This window comes from Neoarius graeffei, chromosome 20 (genome assembly GCF_027579695.1).
Source record: "Neoarius graeffei isolate fNeoGra1 chromosome 20, fNeoGra1.pri, whole genome shotgun sequence".
In the NCBI taxonomy this organism is placed as follows: domain Eukaryota; kingdom Metazoa; phylum Chordata; class Actinopteri; order Siluriformes; family Ariidae; genus Neoarius; species Neoarius graeffei.
This window is the reverse complement of record NC_083588.1, coordinates 58,775,616-58,790,676: the sequence shown is the minus strand read 5'-3', so window position 1 is coordinate 58,790,676 and position 15,061 is coordinate 58,775,616. Positions and strand designations below refer to the sequence as shown.

The 15,061-nt window shown below is 46.3% G+C and overlaps 1 protein-coding gene across 3 annotated transcripts in view; it reads left to right on the top strand.

Annotated features, from left to right (window-relative positions):
- plekhh3 (pleckstrin homology, MyTH4 and FERM domain containing H3) overlaps positions 1-14,341 on the top strand; it is a 79,626-nt gene extending 65,285 nt beyond the window's left edge. For 2 of the 3 annotated variants that reach the window (XM_060902076.1, XM_060902078.1), the window contains exons 6-13: positions 1,308-1,431; positions 1,541-1,859; positions 3,045-3,252; positions 3,413-3,549; positions 4,868-4,988; positions 6,771-7,199; positions 7,283-7,474; positions 10,105-14,341. In XM_060902076.1, the coding sequence (XP_060758059.1) occupies positions 1,308-1,431; positions 1,541-1,859; positions 3,045-3,252; positions 3,413-3,549; positions 4,868-4,988; positions 6,771-7,199; positions 7,283-7,474; positions 10,105-10,242 (1,668 nt within the window). In that variant the 3' untranslated portion in view covers positions 10,243-14,341. The remainder of the gene's footprint in view (positions 1-1,307; positions 1,432-1,540; positions 1,860-3,044; positions 3,253-3,412; positions 3,550-4,867; positions 4,989-6,770; positions 7,200-7,282; positions 7,475-10,104) is intronic. The other variant, XM_060902077.1, reaches the window with a different exon arrangement.
- Positions 14,342-15,061: the final 720 nt, after the last annotated feature.

Below are 15,061 nucleotides of genomic sequence, written 5' to 3'. Positions count from 1 at the left end.
TTGAACTCTGGTCATGTGAATAACTTGGGTGTCATGGCAACATGATTGTTCTTTAGCGCTCTCTGCAAAGCCACGCCCCTCAGACATGCACACACAGTACCTCGTTGAGAACAGTTCAACGTTCGAGCAAGACACTGAGCTTTACATATTAACAAGGCAGGATGATTGACAGGTGAGTAGACGCACCTCTTTGGCGCCGAAGCAACATCCTGAGATGTCGTCATGGCAACAAAGTGACATCAGACAACCCAGCTTTTAGTTCCCGACCAATTGCAGAACGGTTTACGAGAACGGTTTTACTCCCTTGTTCTTTCTTCAGCGCTCTCTGCAAAGCCACGCCCCCAAAACATGCATATTCATGACCTTAGGCAAGAACGCCAGAGCATGAGGAACGAGACGCTTCTCTGACAACTGACGAGTTGTTCCTATGGGAGCATAGTGACACCAGGCCGGTTCTTGGTTCCAGACCAACTCAGAACACACACACGCGCAGCATCTTTTCATGCTCATGTGTCTCCCGAGTCACGATATCAGCAGCGTGTTATTAATACGAAGAGTCGCGCTGGTGCGAATCACCTGCGTCTGTATAAATAACCGTCTGTCTGATGTAACGCAGCTCAGCGCACACTGTGTATTTATAGCTTCCTGGTTGCTAGTCGGGAATCCCACTCAGGCTGGGCACCGACCGTGGTGCTCCCGCTGCTCAGACGCTCCGTTCAGGCACCGTAGTCAGCAGACCGACAGAAACCCGTACGCCGTCTGGTCCGATTAGCGTCCTGACTAACGCACGTTTACGAAACGCCACGGAAACATTTCGATTTGTCCGATTTCTAGCCATCGTTAAGTATTAAAAGATAACCGTCCTGTTTGTACACAAGACATTTTAGCTTGAGAGAGTCACTGAGCTGAGTGGAGAGGAAGAAAGACACGATGAAGAGGGATAAATAAAAAGAGCAACAGGAGTGAAAAGTCTGAAATCTGGGATGTGAGGTTTCGCTGTCAAATTATATATTACCCTGACCCTGTGGTGCCGTGCTATTCCGATAGTATAATAGCATTGCGGTTTGGGACGCAGCCCGATGCTGAGGTCATTCACCCTGTCCCTACAAACTCATCCTCTCTCTCTCACACACACACACACACACACACACCCGTATACACAGATATGGCCGGGGGTCAGTGGGTTCATGTGTGAGTTCAGTGTGTGTGTGAGTGTAAATTCATCCTTCATACTTTTTCCTGCAGATCAGTGAGAGTACCGACCTCACAGCAAAAAAAAAAAAGTGTATAAATGTGTGTTTCTGTAGGAGAACAAGTTTAACCCCGAGGTGGTGGAGCACATCTATCAACACAACCCCATCCTGATGTACACACAGAGTCCTCTCTATGCTCCTCTGCTGCCTTTCCCCTACGGCAGCCTGGACCACTTGCGTGAGTCTCACACACACACACACACACACACACTCTTAACCCAGGAACAACTAGGATGTAAAATATTCAAACAAAAGCTTAAAGTGCGTATATGTCCGTATGTGCGCAGATCTAGGTGGTAAAGGCTACGTGTCTGTGCGAGAGGAAGCCGTCCGACTCTTTAACTGCGTGCAGCAGCTGGAGTCGGCGCGAGATCCCGTCCCTCTGATCCAGGGCGTCCTGCAAACCTGCCTCGACCTCCGACCCCTGAGGGACGAGCTCTACTGCCAGCTCATCAAACAGACCAGCATCACACACACTCACTCACGCACGGACACGCAGACGCAGAGCGGCGCCCGGTTGCGCTACTGGCAGCTCCTGACCTGCGCCAGCTGCACCTTCCTGCCCAGCAGCCCCGTGCTCCGATACCTGCGCTTCCACCTCAAAAGGTGACCCCACACAACCCACTGTGTATTAGCCTGGCGTGTCCTGTAATCTTTCCCCTCGCTCGTTAGCCTTGGGAAATTTTATTTCCCGGTTGCCTAGCAACACTTTTTTTTTTTTTTTTTTTTCTTGAACAGCATGTCATGTTTTCACCTTCCCACAGTAATGATACGTTTCTAAGTATATACCATTTACAGACACATGTCAGCACATCATGTGTATATGCGCGCACACACACACAGAAAGCGTGTAAACAAACATAAACCGCACCCAGGCTTGTGGCTGAGTGCGCGGAAACAGCTGCTCGCCCAAGTTGACTCTTGTGGAAAATTCTCTTTCCTGTCCACTCTCTCTCTCTCTCTCTCTCTCTCTCTCTCCACATAAACACACACACACGGGAGAAGGACGTGAGGAGGACAGGGCTGTGAGACTGACCAGCGTTTCTCATCCCACGCCTCATCGAGAGGCTGAGTGCACACAGGCCAGAGAGACGAGAACAAGGGAACAGATAAATACATAAATAAATAAACGAGTGCGCACTGAAGAACGATCCGAGAGCACAGCACTTTGTTTAGATGCACACACACACTGTTACACTTTAAAGGTGCAGTCTGTAACATTTTTTTTTTTAAAGGAGCTGTAAACATCATATAAGGAATTACAGTTTATGTAAAATGTCATCCAATCACTTTCCGGAGATTAGATTAGCTCCGCCCCCAGCTTCATTCCGATAAAGCATATATTTTATTATTATTCCATGTGGGCGGCACGGTGGTGTAGTGGTTAGCGCTGTCGCCTCACAGCAAGAAGGTCCGGGTTCGAGCCCTGTGGCCGGCGAGGGCCTTTCTGTGCGGAATTTGCATGTTCTCCCCGTGTCCGCGTGGGTTTCCTCCGGGTGCTCCGGTTTCCCCCACAGTCCAAAGACATGCAGGTTAGGTTAACTAAATTGAGCGTAGGTGTGAATGTGAGTGTGAATGGTTGTCTGTGTCAGTCCTGTGATGACCTGGCGACTTGTCCAGGGTGTACCCCGCCTCTCGCCCGTAGTCAGCTGGGATAGGCTCCAGCTTGCCTGCGACCCTGTAGAACAGGATAAAGTGGCTAGAGATAATGAGATGAGATTATTCCATGTTTTGTAGCTGCTTCTCGTTCTTGGCATTAGTAGTAGCCTAACGTTTTACTTCCTGTGGCAGGGTGCAGAGTGTGTGTGTGGACTCGGAGGTGGAGAGCTACGCCTCGTTCATCGCCCAGGCTCTGGAGAAAACACGCTGCCGTGAGTGTGTGCCGTCCTGGGAGGAGATCCAGGGACTGATGATGCGACAGGAGATGGTGTGTACCGTGCACTACCCTGGGCCAGGCTGCTGCAGGATTCCCATCAGCTCACACACTACTGCTAATGAGGTACACACACACACACAAGAAGATACAGTTCTTCTCAAGTTCCAGAGCAGTTTTAGGAACTAAAGAGAGTTGAAACTGTTTAATTATGTGGATATTTAATACTTGTGAAGAAGTATTGTTCTTATGGCTTCTGAGTGACCCTCTGTCTGTCTGTCTGTAGGTGGTGAGGAAGGTGGCGGAGCGTCTCGGCCTGCAGCACAGCCGCAACACTTTCGCTCTCTTCGAGCAGAAAGACTCCTGGGAAAGAGCGATCGGGGGCGGCACCATCATCGCCGATGTCATCACCAGGTTTGAAAAGTAAAGACCTAAAGATTGAGCTGAGAATTCCACAATGCCTTTATCAGCTTTCTTCTCATTAAACAAGTAGACTGAAGCTACATTTACTTATTCTATCCACATTCACTGGATATGAGCAGTCGCGCGCTCTGATTGGCTGCTCTACTACTAGGATATATCAGCTCATGTACCGTGAGTAGAGAAAAACAAAATGGCAGCGCGTGTTGCTGAACCAACCGAGGACGAAATAAAAACTCGACTTGAAAACAAAACCCCGAATAAAGCAACAAAATATGGAGTAAAAGTATTTGATGGTGTTTTTTTTTTTCCCAAGAATTATTTATTATTGCTGCATTTTTTTTTTTTTTTTCACAAATTGCTCCTGTCATTTTGCCGGTTTGTTTACACTGTGCATCTTTAAGCATTAAAACTTGTCGGGTTTTTATTTTTTAAGACCGGTTCGAAAGCTCAAAGAAGCTTGAAATTTACAGAACTGAAATGTCCAAGAAAGAATTAAATAGACGTTTAAAGCTATTCTATACCTCGGCACGACAGCAAGACGGCATTTTCTACAGCAAAAACAACACTGAAGTCAATTTGCGCCGCCATCGATAGTTTTTTTTAAGAAGTCCGCCTACGCGGAAATGATTTTGTTGATCGGATTTGCCAAAAACAACAATAAAAATGCTCCGTTTCTCAAAATCCAGTGAATGTGGATAGAACGAGAGTTATTCCACTCATGCACGACTCAGTTTCGTGGAATAACTGTTAAATATTTCACTTGATCTTCAGCACATTTGTTTCAAAACTCCTGCTTTTCCTGAGGGATAAAACTGAAATCCGTGCTCTAAATCCATTTCCAGTTTTATCGATAGTTTCAGTAAGATTAAGATTAGAACAGCGCTGTATCAGACACCACACCGTCACAGGTGAATCCCCAGTGTGTGCGCGCTCACGTTTTAGTTTGTTGCATGACAACGTGAGAGCAAGATCACTGGATTTGACTGAAAACAAACGGAGCACGATAAGGAAGCCAGCTGGAATAAAAGGCGTCTGTTTGATTCTCGGGAGCGCGTGTGTGTGTGTGTGTGTGTGTTTTACAAGGCTTGTTGTACCAACCGTTCCTAGAATCAGAAGTTCAGGGACATAATGCACACTCTCACTCACATGCTCTGACAACACGCACAAGCATGAAAGTGAAAGTGCACACACGGGACAAAAAGGCCTGTGTGTTATTTAGGAACGAGGATTCGAGCGTCTGTTCTTACTGAACATGCAACGGGTTGCATTCATCATGCAGATTGTCATGTCAGTGTCTGTCTGTCTGTCTGTCTCTCAGTCTGTCAGCGAAGGAGCCAGACCCAGAGTGTGAGTGGAGGCTGTGCTTTAAACTCTACTGCCTTCTGGATACAGACAGCATCAGCACAGACAGCATCGAATACCTGTTCCTTTACGAGCAGGTGAGAGACGGAGACGAAGCAACACACTACAGAGATCAACTTTCACTTTGAATTTAAGATGCTTTTTTATGGAATCAATTTTGTGCCAAAATGTTCATACAATACTTTTGAAATATCAAACAAGACGACAAATCAAAATAAAAAAAAAAACAAAAAAAAGGTCAATTTTTTTTAGACTGGCAAACAAATTATTCGTGTAATCGTGCAAAATATCAGTCTATTACTCTTCAGAAACCTTTTATTTTTGTTCCGCGTCTTTCTCAGTTTTGTTTGACGTAATTTATTTTGGTTGCGATTCCAGCTTTCTCGTTTGCGATCCCTGACTTTTTGCTTGCAGTTTTGGCACAAACTTGACGTGTGGGCGGGCTGTCCAGGAATGCATTCCCATTGGCTAACTTGTGTTTGACTGACAGCTACGCTCAGCCATTCCCCCGGAAGCTGTTGCGGTCACTGTTTTTGACGAGTGAGCGATCCATTGACGGTAAACAAGGATGGAGTGGACTTCAGTGGCGACTATGATATTGAATTTACACTTTGTTGAATTAATTCAATATCATAGTCGCCACTGAAGTCCACTCGATCCTTGTTTACCGTCAATGGATCGCTCACTCGTCAAACAGTGACCGCAGGGGCGTCGTGGCTCAGGTGGTTGGGGCGCCGTGCCGTGGATCTGGGGACCCGGGTTCGGTTCCGACCCGGGGTCGTTTCCCGATCCCTCCCTGTCTCTCTCTCCCGATCATTTCCTGTCCTGTCTCTGTGCTGTCCTATCCAATAAAAGGTGAAAAGGCCCCCAAAAAATATCTTAAAAAAAAAAAAAAACAGTGACCGCAACAGCCTCCGGGGGAATCGCTGAGCGTAGCTGTCAGTCAAACACAAGTTAGCCAATGGGAATGCATTCCTGGACAGCCCACCCACACGTCAAGTTTGTGCCAAAACTATGTAGTGAAAGTTCATTATGTCTACCTATTGAAACTATTCTTTAAATTCGTTTCTTAAGACAAGGATTTTTTTAAGACGTTACCTTGACAAGTTTCGGCGATAAACTTCCGCCTTCTTCAAAACAGTCACCAGATGTCGAGTGGTGACGTGCCTTATCAGCTGATGTTACTCTAAGGAGGCGTGAACGTCCCGCCCAATTTGACAGGTAGTTCACGCCTCCTGCTGTCAGCTCGCTCCCCCAGGACGGCGCTCCAGGTGTGTGACAGCGCGTACGCTCCCTCATCCCGGTTCATCCTGGAGCGCCGTCCTGGGGGAGCGACCTGACAGCAGGAGGCGTGAACTACCTGTCAAATTGGGCGGGATGTTCACGCCTCCTTAGAGTAACATCAGCTGATAAGGCACGTCACCACTCGACATCTGGTGACTGTTTTGAAGAAGGCGGAAGTTTATCGCCGAAACTTGTCAAGGTAACGTCTTAAAATCTTTGTCTTAAGAAACGAATTTAAAGAATTGTGCCAAAACTGCAAGCAAAAAGTCAGGGAGCGCAAACGAGAAAGCTGGAATCGCAGCCAAAATAAATTACGTCAAACAAAACTGAGAAAGACGCGGAACAAAAATAAAAGGTTTCTGAAGAGTAATAGACTGATATTTTGCACGATGACACGAATAATTTGTTTGCCAGTCTAAAAAAAAATTGACTTTTTTTTGGTTTTTGATTTGTCGTTTTTGTTTGATATTTCAAAAGTATTGTATGAACATTTTGGCACAAAATTGATTCTATACTTTATTGGCATCATAGCGTGTGAATACTGAAGAATAATAAAGTGTGTGTGTGTATGTTAGTGCCATGAGATGGTGGTACGAGGTCAGCTTCCCGTATGCGAGGAGGACCTGCTGTCTCTGGCTGCTCTCAGGCTGCAGGCTCTGCTCGGAGATTACGGCTCGTTGGCTCCGTACCCGGCGCTCGAGCAGCTCTACCCAACACGGGCGCTGGAGAACCGGGCACTGCTTCCTCCTGCCGAGGCTCCCGGGTGTCCTCCGTTCCCTGCCGGACTCCTAGGGGCGCTGTGGGGTCAGAAGCGGCGCGAAGGACAGGAGCAGAGACAGCGTGCCAGGCTGCGAGACGAGGCCACGGCTCTGTCGAGCAGCATCATGGAGAGGTGGAAGTCTCTGTCCGGGTACAGCCGCGCAGACAGCATGGCCGCCTACCTCACCATCGCGCGCCAGTGGCCAGGCTTCGGGTGCACGCTGTACGAAGTCGACTTCTATATGGTAAACCGTCAAGAAACAATCGCGGAGTTGCAGTAAACGAGGTGATCTCGTAATAACCGTGTTTGTCTCCGTGTGCGGTTTAGAGTTCGAGCGGGAGTTTCTCTCAGCGTCTCTGGCTGGGCGTCGCCGCTTCCTGCGTGTCCCTGTATCGCCCGGGCGAGGCCGAGGCGCTCGAGTCGCTCCCCATCACGCAGATCTGCTCGTACGGCGTCTCCGATAGCAACACCTTTACCATCACTGCCACCGACCGCCACCTGCTGTTTCACACCTCCGAGGTACTTTTGTGTTCTCGCATTTGTGTCTTCACTCCTGTGACTCACACGCTTTCAATCATCAGCAATTTCCTGTTTAAAACCTGTCGCGACACGCCCCGAATGTTCACCACCATCGAGAAACATTACACACGTACGAAAGACGGGAATTATTATCCATACAGGACACTTTTTCGATGGAATAAAAACGTGTTCTATTCCCTTCTAGCGGGTTTCTTTCATTTGGTTCGATAGCATGCAATATTGTTAGCGTATCGCTTATCCTACGTGTATTACGTCGCTCTACCCAATGGAGACTGAGCGTTGAATACGGTTTACGATATTGCATGGTTGTCAAGACAACATGACGTCACACATCGGCGCTGATACGAATATCCAATGAGAGAGTTAGCATTTCTTTGTCACCCGAAAGGCGACCAAAACTTCATTAGATATTCTTCACGCGTATTTATAAAGCAGTAGCGAACCGATACTATTAGAGCTGGGACTTGAGCTCATTCAAAACTTAGCCAGACACCAAAAAAAGCAACAGGGTAAAGGATTTTGCAAGGGATTAGCGGCAGGCTGCCAGGTCGCTCCGTCGTGCGTAGCTGTTGATTTTAAAAATAAGTAAATTACAGAGGGAAATGAATCCTTAAGTCAGAGTGAAAAATACTGTAGTGAGCGTGCAGCATGGAAGAAGAGTCTGGAGACAGAAATCTTAGTTGTCAGCCTGTAGCTCTCGATAGGATTGGCTTGACCGCTTTATTAGCATTCGCTAACACTACTGACGAACGCTACACGGGCTGGAAGGTGACTTCACTGCTGTGCTGATGGCGCCGAGTCGCAGGGAAGCGTTGGCCTTCAACGATAATTTTTTGCTCCCTCCCACTATGAATCAAAATCTGATTGGTTAATTAATTCATCTGTCACTTCTTACATAAACAGAAACTGCCATGGCCTTCTGTCCCGGCAATGACGTCCTAACCAACGAGTGAGCAGCTCTAGAGACTTGTAACAAACAAATAATCTCCTTGGATAACTCGAGTTTAATGTTTTCAGGACAGTAACCCTTTCATTTCCGAAGCACATTTGATAGAAAATGAGGCCGAATTAGAACAGAGTGATTATAATGAGGGCGGCACGGTGGTGTAGTGGTTAGCGCTGTCGCCTCACAGCAAGAAGGTCCTGGGTTCGAGCCCCGTGGCCGGCAAGGGCCTTTCTGTGTGGCGTTTGCATGTTCTCCCCGTGTCCACGTGGGTTTCCTCCGGGTGCTCCGGTTTCCCCCACAGTCCAAAGACATGCAGGTTAGGTTGACTGGTGACTCTAAATTGAGCGTAGGTGTGAATGTGAGTGTGAATGGTTGTCTGTGTCTATGTGTCAGCCCTGTGATGACCTGGCGACTTGTCCAGGGTGTACCCCGCCTTTCGCCCGTAGTCAGCTGGGATAGGCTCCAGCTCGCCTGCGACCCTGTAGAACAGGATAAAGCGGCTAGAGATAATGAGATGGATGATTATAATAAAAAATTAAAAATATTTGAAATGCTGATAGGTTTGGGCTTCTCTGAACGCCTAGAAGGCCCTGACTGTTCCCCTCTGGAATATATCTCATCTCATTATCTCTAGCCGCTTTATCCTGTTCTACAGGGTCGCAGGCAAGCTGGAGCCTATCCCAGCTGACTACGGGCGAAAGGCGGGGTACACCCTGGACAAGTCACCAGGTCATCACAGGGCTGACACATAGACACAGACAACCATTCACACTCACATTCACACCTACGCTCAATTTAGAGTCACCAGTTAACCTAACCTGCATGTCTTTGGACTGTGGGGGAAACCGGAGCACCCGGAGGAAACCCACGCGGACACGGGGAGAACATGCAAACTCCGCACAGAAAGGCCCTCGCCAGCCGCGGGGCTCGAACCCGGACCTTCTTGCTGTGAGGTGACAGCGCTAACCACTACACCACCGTGCCGCCCCCCTCTGGAGCATATATTATAATAATAATAATAATAAAAAATATCGGCTGGCATTTTTTTCGTGGTCTATCAGATATATTCCATTTAGCTACTCGTCTTCGATTCGTTCGGTATCATGCTAGCTGAATGAAATATATCCGATATACCACTCAACACCAGCCAATATTATTTAAATAATTTCTGTTAGATGTGTGAAAGTGAACGTGTCCTGCTTTCACCATTTCAGTCCCTCAGATGCGTTTTCTTGGCTCTTTTTATTAAAATCAGGGTTTACACAGCGGCCAGCTGCGTCTCAAACTGCATACCTATGCACGATTATGGAGTGTAAATAACTGTAGTGTAAACTGCACACACGTGATCATCAGCGAGAAACCGGTCAGTCTGGTGTCGGAGGAGTTTCTCTGTCTGTCTGTCTGTCTGTTTTCACTTGCTGGAGCAGTGTTACATGCCAGCTCTCTTTCTGTCTGTCTCTCAACACCACATTCATTTCTCATCGCTGGAGCAGAATTAGATACCAGATTTCTCTCTCTCTCTCTCTCTCTGCTTTCTCAGTGCAGGAGTAGAGTTACCCGTCAGCTCTCTTTTACTCTCCCTCTCTCACTGCATCTCACCACCACATGCTCACTGTGTACTTGATCATTTTGTTTTCTCTCTCTCTCTCTCTCTCTCTCTCAGCTGACTGAGATCATGCAGCTCATGAATGCCTACTTCAGTGCCACCCGACGCCAGCTGGCCAAGGACGACTGCATCACCATGGAAACCAGCTCCAAACTCCGCCCCTCCCTCCTGGAACTGCCCTCTCACCCGGTTTGAAGAGACACGCAGCCGATTCTAAAGCTCCGCCCACCCTGTCCGAGACGTAGAGACTCGATCCGTCCCGAGACAAACGAGAGCAAGACAGGATGGACGACGGCCAAACATCCCAGAATTCCAAGCACGCTCCCGGCCTGGCTGACGAAAAGCCTGAGAGAAACTCGGCTGAATACACACACTGTGAGACACAATCGGCAGAGAACTCAAACCATCCTCCGTATGAACTACAAAGTGCATTATGGGATTTACAGACCCCTTGCCACGGTGCATTATGGGATTTCACAACTGCACTTCAGACTGGTACAATGACAAGTGCACTATCGAGTGGATAGGGTGCAATTTGAGACACGCAGTGTGGGTGCACGTTCAAACCAAAGCTTCTTTAGTTTGTTTGTATTCCTCCCCCAAACAAACAGTCTCCATTACGTATAGAGAGGCAGCCATTTTGTATCTCGGAAACGTGATTTCTGGAAGTCTGCTTCAGAGCCGACATGATGGCGGTATTCGAGCAGGTGGAACCAGAAGTCATTTTTTAAGAGAAAATAAGAAACGCAAAATTTCCCACAGGACGTCATCGTTTGCTGTCTGCTTCCAGTTTTCAGGGAAAAGGACAAAAAAAATAAAAAATCCAGGCCTCATTACTCGACTCACATGAAGGCTTACGTCACGCATATGTAGGATTTCTGTAGGATTAACAGCAGCACATAACCTTCACCTAAATCATCTAAGCATCTGCTGAGTTCATCATCATCATTTCGCTTTTTATAATCTGTATAATTGCTATTATGTTACTTTTTTATTTATGGATGTCTTTTTTTTTTTATTACTTGTTTTTATATCTCCTTAAGACGACGTGTACAAGTGTATTTTATTCCTTTATTACTCACACAGGGCCCGGGAATCATCAGTCCCGATGTATATAGTTTGTAGTAGATTTCTTTTAATCTGTATCGAGAGGGCTTCCCGAAAATAAGCATCCGGATCGCAAGAAATCAAACCACAATCAGCATTTATTTCAATACGGACCAAATGTATTACGGTGATCAGAACACATCGGAGGGTTTTTTTTTGTTGTCCTAAAATAACCGGTGAACTCTCATGTGAAGCTCACGTCGAGTTCGTTTTTTTGTTCTGCTGTGCCTCAGAGAGACTTGCCACCTGTGCCTGTAACTAATAATAATTTGATTCTATAGTCAAGAGTCAAAACAAGTTCATTCCCAAGAACTGTTATTTTTTTCAGAGACAGAATAAAAAAAGTGAATATTTAAGTTACAGTGGCGCTTGAAAGTTTGTGAACCCTTTAGAATTTTCTATATTTCTGCATAAATATGACCAAAAAGTAGATAAAGAGAACCCAGTTAAACAAATGAGACAAAAATATTATACTTGGTCATTTATTTATTGAGGAAAATGATCCAATATTACATATCTGTGAGCGGCGAAAGTACGTGAAGCTTTGATTTCAGTATCTGGTGTGACCCCCTTGTGCAGCAATAACTGCAACTAAACGTTTGCAGTAACTGTTGATCAGTCCTGCACACCGGCTTGGAGGAATTTTAGCCCGTTCCACCATACAGAACAGCTTCAACTCTGGGATGTTGGTGGGTTTCCTCACATGAACTGCTCGCTTCAGGTCCTTCCACAACATTTCCATTGGATTAAGGTCAGGACTTTGACTTGGCCATTCCAAAACATTAACTTTATTCTTCTTTAGCCATTCTTTGGTAGAACGACTTGTGTGCTTAGGGTCGTTGTCTTGCTGCATGACCCACCTTCTCTTGAGATTCAGTTCATGGACAGATGTCCTGACATTTTCCTTTAGAATTCGCTGGTATAATTCAGAATTCATTGTTCCATCAATGATGGCAAGCCGTCCTGGCTCAGATGCAGCAAAACAGGCCCAAACCATGATACTACCACCACCATGTTTCACAGATGGGATAAGGTCCTTATGCTGGAATGCAGTGTTTTCCTTTCTCCAAACATAACGCTTCTCATTTAAACCCAAAAGTTCTATTTTGTTCTCATCCATCCGCAAAACATTTTTCCAATAGCCTTCTGGCTTGTCCACATGTTCTTTGTGGAGAGCAGTGGCTTTCTCCTTGCAACCCTGCCATGCACACCATTGTTGTTCAGTGTTCTCCTGATGGTGGACTCATGAACATTAACATTAGCCAATGTGAGAGAGGCCTTCAGTTGCTTAGAAATTACCCTGGGGTCCTTTGTGACCTCACCGACTATTACGCGCCTTGCTCTTGGAGTGATCTTTGTTGGTCGACCACTCCTGGGGAGGGTAACGATGGTCTTGAATTTCTTCCATTTGTACACAATCTGTCTGACTGTGGATTGGTGGAGTCCAAACTCTTTAGAGATGGTTTTGTAACCTTTTCCAGCCTGATGAGCTTCAACAACGCTTTTTCCGAGGTCCTCAGAAATCTCCTTTGTTCGTGCCATGATACACTTCCACAAACGTGTTGTGAAGATCAGAGTTTGATAGATCCCTGTTCTTTAAATAAAACAGGAAAGCATCTGACTCCAATTTCACCTTCAAATTAACTGCTAATCCTAGAGGTTCACATACTTTTGCCACTCTCAGATATGTAATATTGGATCATTTTCCTCAATAAATAAATGACCAAGTATAATACTTTTGAGCCCTGTGATGACCTGGCGACTTGTCCAGGGTGTACCCCGCCTTTCGCCCGTAGTCAGCTGGGATAGGCTCCAGCTTGCCTGTGACCCTGTAGAACAGGATAAAGCGGCTAGAGATAATGAGATGAGATGATACTTTTGTCTCATTTGTTTAACTGGGTTCTCTTTATCTACTTTTTGGACTTGTGTGAAAATCTGATGTTTTAGGTCATATTTATGCAGAAATAGAGAAAATTCTAAAGGGTTCACAAACTTTCAAGCACCACTGTAGCTATCAGCCATGTACGACGAGATTAAGTGGAATAACTTTTATTCTATCCACATTCACTGGATTTTGAGAAACAGAGCATTTTTCGCAAATTCGATAAATAAAAACTTTATACAAAACGTCCCGACAATTTCCGCTTAGAATGTAAACAAACCGGTGAAATGACGGTAACAATTTGTGAAAAACTGCTATAAATATTTCGTGAAAAAAAAAATGTTCGTACCATCAAATACTTTTATTCCATATTTTGTTTTCAAGTAGAGTTTTTATTTCGTCCACGGTTGGTTTTCTTCTTCTTTAGGGTTTTTTGGCGGTTGGCAAACCAATTTATAGGCGCATTACTGCCACCGACCGGGCTGGAGTGTGGAACAGGGGGGAGAAAAAAAAACTCACCTATAACCTTTTAGCGCTTTGTTTCTTTTAAATAGTTGATGACAAAGTGACACATCTGACCTGATGCGCTCCACCATTTTGTTTTTCTCTACTCACGGTATATAAGCTGATATCCTGGTGGTAGAGTAGCCAATCAGAACACACGATTGCTCATATCCAGTGGCCGTGGATAGAATAATTCTTAATCGTGTTAAAATCAGTACGATTGAAAGCTCATGGATGAAAAGAGCATCACACTTCAAACCTGACAGTGAAAATAAAAGTGCCAACAAAATCACATTGTGCCATATTAGTGAGATAAAAGATCTGTTTTTAACATCAGTGTATTGTGATGTAATGTATCACAATATCACCATTAGCGTCACAGCACCCAGCTCTAGTTATTAATCATCATCACGATCTACTGTATAAATTCTATCCAAACCTACTTTGGCTATCTACTGAAATAAAAACAGTTCTTGCTGTAATTTTTTTTTGGACAGGACTCCTGTGTGCAAGTCGTTTCGTTCCTTTTACGTGTAAAAACGTCACTCTCTTGCCACAGCGCCCCCCATCACCGCTCTCCATGCATCACTCAAGCAGCTGCAGGCAGCTCCGCCCACCGTCTTCAAGCTTCACGCCACATACGCGAACACAGTGTTGAGTGAGGATGCTGCAGGGTACAGCGCCGTGCCGCGCGTCTGTAGCCAGTTGCACTATTTTCTGTACAGCTAATGTGAATGTGCAATAATAAAGAATGGAGGTAGAAACTGTATGTGATTAAATAATAAAGGCAGCACCATTGGACCATCGTTTGTGTTGTTTTGGGGGTGATATCTCTCTCTCTCTCTCTCCCCTCCCTCCATCATCACAATTTCCATCTGTCTCTCCCTCCATCACCATCTCTTATCTCTCTGCCTCGTCACAATTTCCTTCTCTCTCTCTGCCTCCGTCACCGTTTCCTTCCATCTCTCTCTCTGCCTCCGTCACCGTTTCCATCTCTCTCTCTCTGCCTCCGTCACCGTTTCCATCTATCTCTCTGCCTCCGTCACCGTGTCCTCTCTCTCTGCCTCCGTCACCATTTCATCTCTGTCTCTCTGCGTCCGTCACCATTTCCTTCCATCTCTCTCTCTGCCTCCGTCACCGTGTCCATCTCTCTCTCTGCCTCCGTCACCGTGTCCATCTCTCTCTCTGCCTCCGTCACCGTGTCCTTCTCTCTCTCTGCCTCCGTCACCGTGTCCTTCTCTCTCTCTGCCTCCGTCACCGTGTCCTTCTCTCTCTCTGCCTCCGTCACCGTGTCCTCTCTCTCTGCCTCCGTCACCATTTCATCTCTGTCTCTCTGCGTCCGTCACCATTTCCTTCCATCTCTCTCTCTCTGCCTCCGTCACCGTGTCCATCTCTCTCTCTGCCTCCGTCACCGTGTCCATCTCTCTCTCTGCCTCCGTCACCGTGTCCTTCTCTCTCTCTGCCTCCGTCACCGTGTCCTTCTCTCTCTCTGCCTCCGTCACCGTGTCCTTCTCTCTCTCT